Here is a 14,530-nt window from a genome sequence, read left to right as displayed (position 1 = left end):
GGAAGGCTTTGATAATTGCTATGGGTGGAGGACAGGGTGTTAAAGAGGAAGTCATCCTCGATAGGCTCTGAATGTAGCGATACATTATGAAACTCTGCTGCCCTAGCTACCACCTGTGCATATGCTGTACTGTCCTCAGGTGGAGAGGGCTTAGTGGGGTACGACTCAGGGCTATTGTCCGATACTGGAGCGTCATAGAGATCCCATGCGTCCTGATCATCTTGGCTCATGGTGGTATGTGCTGGTGATTGTGGCGGAGTCTGTGCCGGCGATATATGAGTTGCCGGTGGTGGAGTTACCTTCTTTACCACTTTTGCTTGTGGTGTCTTTTCTTGTTGTTGGAAATCTAGTTTCCTTTTTCTTCTGATTGGGGGAAGAGTGCTGATCTTCCCTGTACCACTTTGTATAAAGATCCGCTTTTGTGTGTGATCTACATCAGTTGTCTGTAATTCCTCCTCAAATCTGTGTCTTTGTAGTTGTGAGGACAGTGATTGTTCCTCTGAGTAGGAACTGGCTTTCGGTTCGGTTGCTGGGCGTTTTGGCACCAAAACCGTGTCTTTTGTTGTTTTCGGCTCCGACGAGATCTTTCTCTTTTTCGGTGTCGTACCCTCTCGGTGTCGACCATCTTCGGTGCCGCTATCTCTGTGCCGAGCAGCTTCGGTGCCGCTGTCTGTGCCGAGCAGCTTCGGTGCCGCTGTCTCGGTGCAGACCCTTTTGTGCGGCACTTTCTCGGTCCCCGCGATTGCTGCGTGCCTGTGTCTCGACCTGAGTGGGACGATCTCGGCACCAGCTCGCCCTTTTTCGGAGCTGATGGACGGTCACCTACTTTATGGGTTGAGCCATGGCCTGTTGGCAGTGGCGTCCCCTGGGCTTTGTCTGTTTTTTCGTGTGTTCTTTCTTTCGACGTCTTACTCACGGTTGGTTGCTCGTCGACGTCGAATTCTTCGGAATCCGAATCGCGGATGGAGAAAGTTTCTTCTTCCCCTTCCTCCTCGAACCCTTGTTGTCCTGTCGGCGTGGAAGCCATCTGTAACCTCCTGGCTCTTCAGTCCCTGAGCGTTTTTCTCGACCGAAACGCGCGACAGGCCTCACACGACTCTTCCTTGTGCTCGGGGGACAGGCACAAGTTAGACCAAATGTTGGTCTGTATAAGGATATTTACTGTGGCATTTAGGACAGAATCGGAACGGGGTCCGTTCCATCAGTCTCGATGTTGCACGCGGTCGGGCCGACCAGGCCCCAACGGGGGATCAAAAATACCCCGAAGGGTTACCGGAGCTCTTTAAGGCTCGGTGTCGATTTGCCCTAACTATCCCGATACCGAACGAAACAATACCGACAAATTTTCCGTTGATTCTGACTAACTTTCCGACCCGAAACACGGAGCGAAAAGGAACACGTTCGAACAAGATGGTGGAAAAAAAACAATCTAAGATGGAGTCGACGCCCATGCGCAATGGAACGAAAGTGGGAGGAGTCCCTCGGTCTCGTGACTCGAAAAGACTTCTTCGAAGAAAAACAACTTGTAACACTCCGACCCAACACCAGACGGCGGACTATGCACAGCATGTGTATATGCAGCTACACATGCCACCGAACATAAAGTACCTTTATTTTTGGTAACACTGAGTATTGTTTTTTATTCTGTATAAGTACTGTGTAGCTATAGTGGTATTGCAAGAGCTTTGCATGCCTCCTAGTTCAGCCTTGGCTGCTCTGCTACAGCTACCCCTAGACAGCCTTAGCTGCTATACACTGCCTACATTTCATTAATAAGGGATAACTGGACCAGGTATAAGGACCACTGCTACCCACTACAAACCAGGCCTGCCTCCTACAATAGGCTTTGCAAAAATTAGCAGTGTAGCCATTGGGGTCGGGTGCTTCGCCTGGGTGAAGCTTGCTAGCCACCACATGGACCTTTTACGGGGTGATATAGTCTTTGAGCAGAAGCAGTTCCACAGACCTATCTGGGGAAGTATAGGCGCTTAACTGGTCATCCTGGTACTAGGAACTGAGTTGACAAGCCTGATAAAGAGTTGAATAGTAACTTCTAAAGATCTAGAGCATTTCATCAATCTTTCGACAGTGGTGACCCTTATCTACTAACGTGGTTATGAGTGGAGCGGAGTTTACATACTAGGAGTCTGTCTGCCTTATCCCCTTTTTGGTAATATGTTTGATTAATAAAGACCAGCTTCTCGGCTGCCGATTCCATTAAGAGGTGTTCAAGCTCACCACTGAGTTACCATAGGTCTCGCAAAGTCCTAGGAGAGCCCCTATCCCTATGTCACACTTCTGCCTTTTGTGTCAGAGCCTCTAATTCCTGTTGGCAAAGTTTGTTCACCCTTTTGAAGGTTGCTGAATGAGAAATAACTTATCTGCGAAAGACTGCTTTTGCCGCATCCCTAGGTCTCCGGAGACACCTCTCTGGTGTCATTTTCAGGGAAGTAGTGTTCTATAGCTTCCTTAATAAGATCCCTTAATAAGATCGGGGAGAACTGGGTCTTTAAGTGCCATTTCATTCAGTGGGGTGGGATTCATATCACCCGATGCCCAAGACACGCTGATTTTTATTGAGGACGTTATGCCTATCTGCTGTCCTTCATGGTCTCTATGGGTCCTATCTAAGGTAAAGGAGAGATTACCGCTGAGCAAGATAGCCACTCCCTGGGACTTACAGGTGTTACAAGAGTGAAACTATGTGGGGTTCCAACAGGTGTGAAGGCATTTAGTGTCAGCTCAGAAGACATGAGTCTCCTGTAGAAAGCCCACATCAACCTTTTTGCGGTGCAACCAGTTGGTTAGTGCTCTGCGTTTGAGCGGGGTGTTCAGGCCCTGTATGTGGAGGGAAACTAGAAAGTAGTCATCTTTGAGAATGTATATAAGTTCCCAAAGCATCCAGGGTGAAATTAAGTGGGCGCTGATCTTGCCCCTCCGGAGGAACATGAAAAGCAAGTGCATTGGTAACTATGAGGAACTAACAAAAAAACGTAAATTTCAATAACAGAAGGAGAGGGCCAAACGGCGAGGGAGCTACCTGGCCCCTCAACCATTAAGAACACCGATAACAAATCAAAATGCAAAGATTAGAATGAGTAGAAAAGTGTACTCTCAAAGACAATTATGGAGCACAACTCTGAAGCAGCAAGTTCCTGGGTAATCCCAGGTGACCCCCTGACTTCCGTACAATCCAACCGAGAAACAGAAATCAGTCACTGGTGGGAGAAGAGAAAGGCTACCCCCTGCCCCTGATCAGTCACAGAGCAAGGAACAAAAAAAAACAAAAAAATGAAAGAAAAAAAATGAAATCCTGCTGATATTGACAGGGTAGTCAAGGCAACATGTTGTCAAGAGAAGTGGGGGAACGGCGCTCTTTATCAGCCTGTTGTCATTGCTTCTGCGCTTTCCTCTTGGCCTGTCAAGAAGGTTGGAAGCACAAGCCCTCCTGCAACCCCCCCCATTCACTACAGCAAGATCTATTGACTCAGAAGTCTAGTTCACATCAGGTGCGCGGAGGGGTGCCTCTCCAGCTTTTTGGGGCATGCGAGTGGCGATCCGCTTATTATCTTCATAAGTAAATGAAAGCGGAGCAGGAAGCCCCACCATTACGGGATTATGAGGTGCTGCAGATCGTGAGTGACATCTTTTAAATCTTTGCGGTGGGCTAATGTATGGGCCAGATTATATCCTGAAACAAGGAGATGAATCTCCAAGGAAGACCATCTGTTCCTGTTGCCGTGCAGCTCGAAGAATCTGTTTCTTCTGATGGAAATAGTGAACAGAGTCAGAGCGTCTAGAGCCAGGTTCATTTTTTGTTGAAAGGCAGAATACACCCTGTAAGTGCAATCGAGGAGGACCAGCGACTAATCAGGAGGCTGCAGGGGATGGGTGGAGAGAGCCTGGACATGGGACAGGAGATCTGCTGCCTAAATAGAGGCTTCCAGGTCCCAAATGCGAATGTTACTTCACCTGAAACAGTTTATCAGGTCGTCAATCTCGTCTTCGAGTGCCAGTTGCCCAGATCCTGTTTTTCAATATGGGCCGTCCGATCGACACTTCCGAGTACATGAAGTGCCACAGTCGTTTCTACTGTGTCAAGGTGGCCATCTCTCTGGCGTAATGACTGGTCAAGGTCAGTTATGGCCCTGGTAAAGTGCTGGCAAAGAGATGTGTGATCTTTGTGAAATTCTGCAAGCAGGAGCGGTTTGTCATCTTTGGCTGCTGGGGTGTGGGAGTCCAAATCCCCCCACTCTGACCTTGGAGTTTAGATTTATTCGCTGCCATTGTGATGCAGGGGCAACAGGGATCTTATTTGCATGTGCCACAGAACAAATCTGGTTCAACATCCCCTCGGACTGTCAGAATTCAGACCTGCGCTATCTAGGATGAAGCCACTGAAAGTGTTCCTGAAGTGGGACCTAAATATGCTACTCACCGTTCAGAGACTCACCCCCAATCAACAGTGATGCCAAAGTCAGTATGCCTGTAGAGTCCCCACGAGGCCACCAAGCCACAGTTGCTGATAAGAGAGGGAAGAATCAATATGGAGCAAGGTGCCTCTTGTGTGGAGGGGCCAGGCTTTGGAGGGAGGGGTTGCTGTCACATTCTCCTAGGGAGTCCTCTCAGGGACCTGACGATTCAATACAAGGCAGCTCACAGGCTCCAATTAGAGATATGCGCCCCACACCTCTCATGCAGTCCACTGGGGGCATGTGGTGGGCGCTGGGGTGCCAGGTCCATATAATTTGGTAGGCAACCTGGGGCTGGAGCATATAGAGGATCTCCACTCTCCTGGTCAGCCCTCAACCCCTCCGATCTTACCTCTGGTACTGTCACAGACCAAAATGGGCCCTGGCCTACCTCTGGGCTTAGCCTACTCTCCAGAGGGGGGGGGGGGGGGGGGGGGAGTCATCTCCTGGAGTTCGCAGCTCTCTCTCACAGGCTTTTATGGAGGGGGGGCTTTGTCCAAATGAGCAGTAGCTGGCTGTGTGCAGTGGAGTGTTTGAGCTCAATCGGGCCAGCCCTCACCTCTGCTTTTATGTGTGCCACTCAACCGGGGCTTACAAGCTCTAGGCCAGAAGCAACCACCCAGCCGACATGGGGGTGCCAAGTAGGGGGGCTTTGTCCAAATGAGCAGTAGCTGGCTGTGTGCAGTGGAGTGTTTACGCCCCATCAGGCCAGCCCCCACCACTGCTTTTATGTGTGCCACCAAACCTGGGCTTACAAGCTCTAGGCCAGAAGCAACCACCCAGTCGTCATGGGGTGCCAAGGATCCAACCCCACTCTCTGTCACCAAGGACCTTGGGCCACCTATGTCGGGCGGCCACTGCTGCCGGCCACCGGCCGCACCTCCTCGAGTTGAGAGGCCGCAGCCTGCGAATCACAGTGGGCGGTGCTCACAATGGGCCCCCCATTCCACTGCGCTGATGTTGACGGTCATCGGGGGGGGAACACCTCTGCCAATAACAAGCCATTACAGGGGCGTGTTTAAGGGCCCCCCAGGGAGAGCTCAGGGGAGACTAGTTTTGCCAGGTCTCCTCCCTGGCCATGCCCTTCAGGGGTGCTTAATCTTGATCAGTGGTTCTTCATTGTATGAATGTTTTAATCACTTCTGGGCCAAGATCTGTTTCAAGATTTCTATTGCTCAATCAGGGCAATACTAATAATTAAATAATATTAATCACTAGAATGAACAAAATAAGCAAAAATCAATGTTCCCAAATATGGCCTCAATACTCAAGTCACAATTCAACAAAAATAAAAAAATGTCTACAAAACATTGACACAACAAGAGATGCACAGTAAAAGGAAAAAAACGGGATTATGTAATATATACAACCGTGCACACAAAATGTATTAATCAACCTGATTTCCTTCTTTGCTTATTATGTTAAATCATTGCATGCCCTCTGCTCCAAATTCTACCACTTTCACCCGAAAATTCTAAGTTATTGTACACTACCTTCAATAAAGCTCTAAACAGCAGTGGCCCTAGTTTTCTAAGAAATCACTAAGTTATACGTCTGATTGATACTTAATGTCAGTTTAGTTTCTTAAACCAGTTGGGCAAGCTGATATGCATAGTGCCCGTCAAATAGAAAGTGCCCATTTACTATTTATTTTAGAAAGGAGTGCTTGGTCTGATGGGAGATTGCATGTGGATGCATTTAAAACAAATTACCTTAATTGCATGTTTGGTCTGTGTGCTACTGTAACGATGTATAAGCAGAAGATAAGTATGCTCAGTTTGGAAGACACAATGTATATATAGATAGATTAGTATATAATAGTATAAGATACATGGATAATACGTGCAAGTCTGAGTCACAAACAGATGATTTCATAAACTTTTGATTTAAAAACAATATAAATTGTTGAAATATTAGTAAAGAATGGAGTTACTATTAAGTCATGGTGGTACTGTTGAGCTTATTGGTGCAGCAGACTCAGTAGGCAGTAAATTAGATTCGTGATAGGACAGCTATAATTAAAGAAGAGGAGTACAAATTCTGAGATAGATTCGTAGAACAGGAATTACACTTCAAATGCAAACTGCTAGCAGCCGATTCACAGTGAAAACTCCAGAATAGGAGGTGGTTACGTCATTTAGGTTTATGGAAATTAAATGATTCATTCTTTAAAACGGAAGTACAGTGGTGATTTTAAACCAACAATCTTAAAATCTCAATAACTTCATTCCCCATTCCAGAAAGTGGGATAATGGAGTTAAAGCGGAGGATTGAAGAAGCGTGTGAAAAACATTTGCTCCTTCCACAGATACTAGAGTGATGTTCTTTGATAATGATAACCAACAAACAATGTCCTTGTTCTCACCAAGAATCATCACTGATGCATCAGACAACCCACGCTCTTACCCGTGGTTGGTCTTCCTATGCCTGCTAATCTCCTTTTCACCCTCCACAATCCACTGTAGTATTTTCTGGTTCTTCTCGATGTCCTCGGGAGGCGGAGCTGTTTCGTAGTTGGTACCTTCATTTTTTCCGGCGTCTATTTTCTTCGAGTTTCGTTTCAAAAGCATTGATGATTTGCCACTACAAAAATGAATAACATGAATAATTTAAAATTCAAAGACATCGGCGTGGGCGTGTGTATGTGCAGCTTACTGTCTCTTTAATAGCACTCCAAGACAAAACAGTGTCAGAATCTTATAACCACTTTTAAATCAACCATATACGCTTCATATACCCCTGCTTTCGAAGTTTTTAAATCCACGTAATCATGGCATGGCCACCTAGGCCCTGGTTTCTTTTCCACTTATGCCAACTGAAAATGAGATTACTTTACGTTCGATTTAAAAATGAAAAGAATCAAGGTACACATTGGCAGAGAGAGAATATTTTTTTAAATTAGGAATTGAGATGACTGGCAAGAAATCTATACTTTCAGCTCAAGCTCAGCAAGCTGGAGCGAAGGTTACTTTTTAAGTTTTAAAATGTATGCCGTAAAAACTAAAAAGAGAAAACGTCATCTAAATGTAGGAGCCGTATGAGTGCAATAAGAATGTTTCTTTTTAAAACAAATTAACACATTTTAATAGAACAATATGGGCAGTTTTCTAGCACGTGGACAAACAACGGCTCGTTTTATGAAGTTATGCATAGAAACCCACGTAGGTGCCAAGCAGATGTCACGGAGACATTTGCTACCCAGGCCAGCGTTGCCCTTTTATTCCTCATGGAATGTCTCCTTGGTCTTTCCTATAGTGCCACTTCATCTGCTGAAAAAAGGACCAATTGTTCTTCTGGATTGTTATTGCTTCCTGTAAATAGTAGATCACTGCCCTTGTGACGTGCAGCATGTCTAATGTACGTTCTGCTCATGACTTTGGGTTTTGGAAAAACCCGGGTAGTTGTATCATTTGGCGGACATGGAAGTGTGGCAAAACCTTTAGGAGGAATTTAGGATTACTTCTCATAACTTCTGTCTTTGAATGTATGGTTACTGCACCGTTAGTTCCTGCAGTCCGCTCTCTCTACATAGGAAAGTTTTGGCCACTAAGAAGGGGGTCTTCCAAGTGAGGAATTGTAGACCAGTGCTGTGTACAGTTTCAAAGAGTGGTTTAATCAGTTGTGCAAGCACCAGACTGAGATCCTTCATAAGGGGTCGGCGATGCTCAGCATGGCTCGATTCTGTTCGCTCTTGAAAAACCTTCTGGTGTCTGAAAACTTCTTGAACAATTCCCCTTGTATACTCCACAACAGCTGGCAGGTGTACTTTGAGTGGCATATGTTTTTAGTCCAACAGGTGTATGTGATATTTTAGGACTGTGGCATACTCCTATGTGGTTTATGGGCCACTGTATTTGCTGCAGCATTTTCAAAACTGTTTCCATTTTTGGGTGTAACACTTCAGAGTTGTTGGCCTTCTTGCTTCTTTGAGTACCCCTAAGATTATTTTTGGCAGCTGGAAGTGTCCGAATCCTATGTCTTCAGGATCCATTCTGCCAAGCTGAGTGATTTTAGCTCAGGGTGAAACTCACACATATATGATAGAAGGTCCTGCTTTGTTGGTAGCAGCATCAAGTTTGCTTTTGTTAGTTTCACTTGGTTGGAGAAACTTGTTTGTCTGGCCCATTGTGGTGCTAGGAGCATGAGGATCATGCTTATGTGCTTCAACATCACTATTACAAGAGGGATCAGAGGAACTGATGGAAAAGCATACACACATTTCTATGACCATTCTATTGATAGTGCATTCCCCAGAGATTGGCTGCTTGGATGCAAAGTTGTGGCATTTTACAGGCTTGTGTTGGGAACAAGTCCAACTGTGGATTTCCCACTTTGAAGATTTGCTGTAGCACTTGCTGATTGAGTTCTCATTTGTGGGATGTGTAATTTTATCTGATTAGCCTGTCCCCCTTCTCTCTTCTGTATTCTTCATTCCCAGCAAATGGATTGCCATCACCATTAAGATCCTCTCCATGTCCAATGCCCATATATCCTGCTCTAGCATGAATAGTTTGTTTGATCTTGTACTTACCGTTTGATGAGGTAGAACATGGTTGTAGTGTTGTCTATTTCTATCTGTACTACCTTCTCCCTAATTTGACATTTGAATCCTCTGAGGGCAAAAAACAATGTCTTGAGTTCCAGGATGTTTAACTGGGTCTCTCTGGCTCCACAGTAAGTTCTCCATGTAGGATGCATCCATTGTGATTGTCAGTGAAGGAGTTGGATGCTTGAATGGTCTGCCCACTGGGATGTTGCTTCTGCCCCACCATTGCATTTCCTTATGTAGCTTTCCTGTTACAACCACTACATCTTCCTTACTCCTGCTCCTTGTGACCAGTACTTTAGCCAACGCTCGTGGACTTTTCTCGTGGAAAGCCTGCAATTCAATACCAAAGGTATGCAAGATACCATCATGCACATGTGTGGCCCACCTATCCTCACTGTCCCAGCTCACCCCTTCTATCACTTTTCTATCACTGCCTGTATTCTTCTGTATCGGCAAGGCTTTTTCTCTGTTGCGAGTCAAGTGTGGCTTCCAAGAAGGATTTTTTTTTATTTTTCTGATATTGTGGATGTGGTTTTGCTGGCTTTAGTAACTGCAGACCTGCCAACTAAGTTAAAAAAAATAAATAAAAATCTCTCACCAAAAATGAAAATCATATCACATTTGAGAAGGGAGCGGGGACTTGAAAGGTGTGTGGCCTTGTGCTGAGTAGCACCCCACTTTTTGCCTGGTACCGGATACAATTCTGACTGAAAGTGCACAGGAGTCCTGCTAGCCAGGTCCCCAGTGCCTGATATCTTTCCCTAAAACTACGCTCTTGATACTCAACTGGCAACATCTTTGGCATACTTGTAAGTCCCTAGTAAATGGAACCCCTGGTACCTGGGGCATAGGCACCAAAGAGGGTTCCCAAGGGCTGCAGCATGTACTGTGCTACCCTCAAGGACTCCTCACCAAACACATTCCAACTGCCATTGCAGATTGCGTGTCTTTATGGAGTTAAAATGAAAACACAACATGGCACACAGCCTGTGTGCCAAGTCCCCCAACACTACATGCAATATATGCAAGTCACCCCTACAGCAGGCCTTACAGCCCTAAGGCAGGGTGCATTAAATTACATTTGCGGACATATCTGCAAGAGCAGATATAACCCTACTACGTCTGTCGATTCTCAGACAATGAGTGAACAGGAAATCCATTTTAAATACAAGTGCTGGACACTGGTTAGTACGAGTTCCCCAGCTACATGATGGCTTCATTGAAAATACATGCAACCAGAGGGCACCTTAGAGGGGAGTCCTGAAAAATCTATAATTTACAAGTGTGTGTGCTGACTAGTTCTAACTGCACTGTCACCACCAGACATGTTTCTGTCCCCACAGGTGAGAGCCCTTGCTCTTGGGAGGACAGAAACAAAGCCTGCTCTGGCAGGGGTGTTAACACACCCCTCCCAACAAGACGACCTGCGAATCTGCATTCCAAGGCAGGGGGCTTGAAAGAAGGCCACCGCCCTTGATATGTATATCTGGGTTCCCTCAAAGGAGAGGATGCAGGCACACTCCCCCAACCAGGGCCCATTTGGCACCTGGACAGGTGGGAAACGTAAAGTCTATCTTTAGGTGTAGTTTTGCAACTTGAAGATTTTCTGGATTCACATGATGTGCATTATTCTATTATCTAGTGGATGGGTCTGTGTATTTTAGTATTCTCTTTGAAAATTGTATGTCCTCTCTCTGCATTTCTTTAGTGGTGGGTGGCGACTTAACCTCCATTTGGTGTCTCTTTGTGACATTGTTCCACTTCCTCCAGAAGTCTCCAACCACATTTCGCCTTTTTTTTTTAATTAATTTTTTTAATTCTTTTTTTTGTTTTCCATCTTCTTGGTGGAGGCGGATGGGTCATTTGTGAATGCAGAAAATCTTCAAGCTGAAAAACTACAGATACATGTAAGAAACTTTGTTTTGCAGAGTGAATCTTTTCTAGATTCACATGCTGTGCCTTGATTTAAAAGCAGTTTATCATTGTGGTGTTTGGGTTGAAGACTGATAATGATTTGAAAATAAATACTTTAGCATCCTTTGTCCCATTTGAGCCTCTTTGTTCATTTGTATATCAATAAAATAATGTTTTGTAAATGTATGCACTGAAGCCGAAGTTGCGGTCATGCAAATGCCTTTCAAAGGGGTGTGTGATATAAAGGCTAGAGTAGCTCCTTTTTTTCTTGTTGAGTGTGCCCCAGGCGCCGTAGGTAACATTTGTCCTGCATTTGAGTGACAAGATTGAATCAGTTGCACAATCTACCTTGTAATAGTACTTTTTTGTTAGTGCCTTCTCCCGGCAGATCTTTGGCAATGAAAAAGAACTGCAAAGATTTTTTGAAGCGTTCTGTTCTTTGAACATAAAAAAAGGACGTCTAGCAACCAATGTGTGCAGACTCCTCTCTGCATATGTTTTAGGATTTTGAAAAAAACTGAGTATTTGAAAAGATTGATATCAAATTAGGAAACCACTTTGTGGGGGAGGGGGGGGGGGGGGGGGGGGGGGGGGGGGGAAATCAGTCCTCATGACAATTATGTCTTTGTGAATTTGAAGATAAGGCTCCTGAATGGTGAGCGAGTGTATCTACCTCACCCTACGTAGGGAAGTACTAGCCACTTAAAACTGAGTTTTAAAAGTTAATGTCCATAAAAGATATATGTGCAACGATTCAAAAGTTTTTTTTCATGAGTTCTGAAAGCACTAGATTTAAGTTCCAAGTAGGTTCTGGAACAGTTTTAGGAGGAGCTGTCCTTTTTGCTCCCTCTAGAAATCATTTAGCTACTGGTGATGTGAAGAAACTTCTACCCATCTGACCTCTAGTGTATGCTACTATTGCAGCCAGATGAACTTTTAAAGAGGCATACGTAAACCCCTTCTGTAGTAGATGGGTGAGATATTTTAATACCAACTTCTCCTTTGTTATCCTTTTGGTTAAATATTTATTCACACACCAAGTGAGATTCTTTTCCATTTTGCCGTATAACATTTCCTTGAAACGGGTTTTCTGGCTTCCCTTAAGACAGCCATTGTGTCTTAGGTAAATTCAAATATGCAAATTCTAAGCCTTCAGGAGTCACGCTGTTAATTTGAAAGATACTGGTTCTGGATGCAATACCTTTCCCCTTACCATGGATAGCTAATCTTGTCTTTTTGGTAGTAGTTGGAAATTTCCTTGGGCTAAATGAATTAGTTCTGAGTATCATGTCTGTATTGTATTGTGAGCTATTTGTAAAGAGCATTCTGGCCACAGCATTGAAGCGCTAACATAACATCAGAGGGAGAACCTGAAAAGAATGGAAAAAGAAAAAAGAAACATCTGTCTTGCCCATTGTGGTGCTATTAGTACTAACGTCCTGCATTTGTTGATCAATCTGAGTAATGGAGGTATCAGTGGAAACACGTATGCAAAGGTCCAGGACTAATTTCTCGAAAGGTCATTCCCCAGAGACTCTGGGTGTGGTTGTCTGAAGGCAAAGAGTTGGCATTTTGCAATCTCTGGAGTCACAAATAAATCCACTGTTGGTATACCCATCCTTTGAAAAAGTCTTGTACTACATTTTAGTTTAGTTCCCATTCGTGTGAACATAAAATCAGCTCAGTCTGCCTGCCTCAATTCTCTTTCCCTGGAAGATAAATTGCTTGAATATCTATTCTTTTGTGGATTGCCCATCCTGGATCTGTTGCACCAACTTTGAGAGAGGGGGTGATTGAGCCCTTCCCTGCTTGTTGATGTAGAACATTGTTGCTGTATTGTCTGTTAGGATCAAAATTGCCCTTCTCATAATGTGTTGTTTGAACGCTTTCAGGGCCAGCCAAACGGTCTTTCATTCCAGCCAACTGATGTGCTGGACTGCATCCTGGTTGGACTAAATCCCTTGTCCCTTCAGAGAGCCCATGTGTGCTACACAACCCATGTGTAAGGCATCTGTGGTCATGTTATATGTTTGGGTTGGTTGCTGAAAAAAGTCTCCCCTGTGTAATATTCTTTTTGTTTAACCATGCCATCTCCTCCTGCACCCTCTACTTGACAATCGTTAGATCTTCCCAACTCTCCGTCGCTTGAGACCACTGATTCAGAAGCCACTCCTGGACTGGTCGCATGTGAAGCCTTACATATGGGATTAACTAAATGCATGCCATCTTTCCTAACAATCTTGTCACTGACAGAGCTTGCCCCTTCTGGTACCAGAGAGTTTCTTGTAACTGACTGAGTCCTCTTCTTGTTGGGAAATGCTTTTGTTATGACCGAGTTCAAATTTGCTCCCAGAAACACGTTCTCTTGTTCTGGTGATGATTTCTCTATTTTAAAAGAGAAGCCTAGAGTGTGAAGAGTTCTCATTAGCTCTGAAATATCCTGTTTGCATTTTTGCTAAGAATGTGCTCTTACTAGCCAATCGTCCAGGTATGGATATACATGAATCCCATTTCTTCAGATATGTGCTGAATCCACCTCTATACACATTGTGAACACTCTTGGTGCAGATTTTAGTCAGGAAGCTAGGGCCTTGGATTTGTAATGTTTTGGTGACCATAAGCCTTAAGTATTTTATGTGTTTTGCATGCATTGGGATGGGCACGTAAGCACCTTTTGAGTCTATAATCACCAAGTAATCCTTCTTTTGAATTTGAGGCATTGCTTCCTGCAAGGCTGTCATTTTGACTTGTGCGTTTTTATGAATTTGTTGATGTACCGGAGATCTAGAATTGGACGAAGTGAGCCGTCCACTTTTGATATTAGGAAATATGTTGAGTGATTCCCTTTGTTGATCTGTTCTTTTGGTACTTTCGCTTTAGCTTGCTTGTCCAGCAGCTTTGAGACTTTTTAAAAGGCAATCTGTTTCTTCTTTGGAACAAACCCTTCTCTTTAGTCTCCTTGCATGTGGGAATTTTATTAATTCTATGCAATATCCATGTCTTATTACGTTTAAAAACCATTTGTCTTTGGTTATTTACCTCCACTCCTGGAGAAAGAAAATATTAACCTCCCACCTAATGGTGAGATGTGATGTAATGTTGATTTGTCTTTAATTGCTGAGTTTTTGTTTTGCACTGTTGTACAGTCACTTGGCTGTTGCTGCACTTCCCCTGGAAGACTGGCCTCTTGTTTTTGCTCTACCTCAAAGTATTTCTTCCTTGCTGATTATACTTACAAGTTTGGTATAGAACTGCTAGTTGTGTGCTCGCTTGAAATCTCTGGTGTGAACTCGAGCCATGAAAGGAGCCTTTGGCAGATGGTCTTCTTGTGGGGAAGGTTCCTTCTCGAAACACTCCTCAAAACTGCAAAGCCCCCATTGATTTTGCTGTTCCCGTGTCTTTTTTCAACTGTTTCAGGGAATCATCTACTTGGTTTCCAAAAAGTTGATGAATGTTAAAAGGGGTGTTTATGTTAGCCTGTACTTCCGGCTTGAACCCTGAGATCCTCTACCAACATTGCTGTCTTAATGTGACCCCCATCATCAACCTACAGCTTGAAGTGTCTGCTGCATCCAGTGCAGATTTTAAGCAAGTG

At 44.4% G+C, this 14,530-nt stretch overlaps 1 protein-coding gene across 4 annotated transcripts in view; it reads right to left on the bottom strand.

Annotated features, from left to right (window-relative positions):
* AXIN1 (axin 1) overlaps positions 1–14,530 on the bottom strand; it is a 345,962-nt gene that overhangs the window by 136,895 nt on the left and 194,537 nt on the right. For all 4 annotated transcript variants that reach the window (XM_069210655.1, XM_069210657.1, XM_069210656.1 and 1 more), the window contains one exon: positions 6,879–7,055. In XM_069210655.1, coding sequence (XP_069066756.1) covers positions 6,879–7,055 — 177 coding nt within the window. The remainder of the gene's footprint in view (positions 1–6,878; positions 7,056–14,530) is intronic.

Source organism: Pleurodeles waltl, chromosome 10 (assembly GCF_031143425.1).
Source record: "Pleurodeles waltl isolate 20211129_DDA chromosome 10, aPleWal1.hap1.20221129, whole genome shotgun sequence".
Classification (NCBI taxonomy): Eukaryota; Metazoa; Chordata; class Amphibia; order Caudata; family Salamandridae; genus Pleurodeles; species Pleurodeles waltl.
The sequence above is the reverse complement of the archived record's forward strand: the minus strand, read 5'-3'. Positions and strand labels throughout refer to the sequence as shown.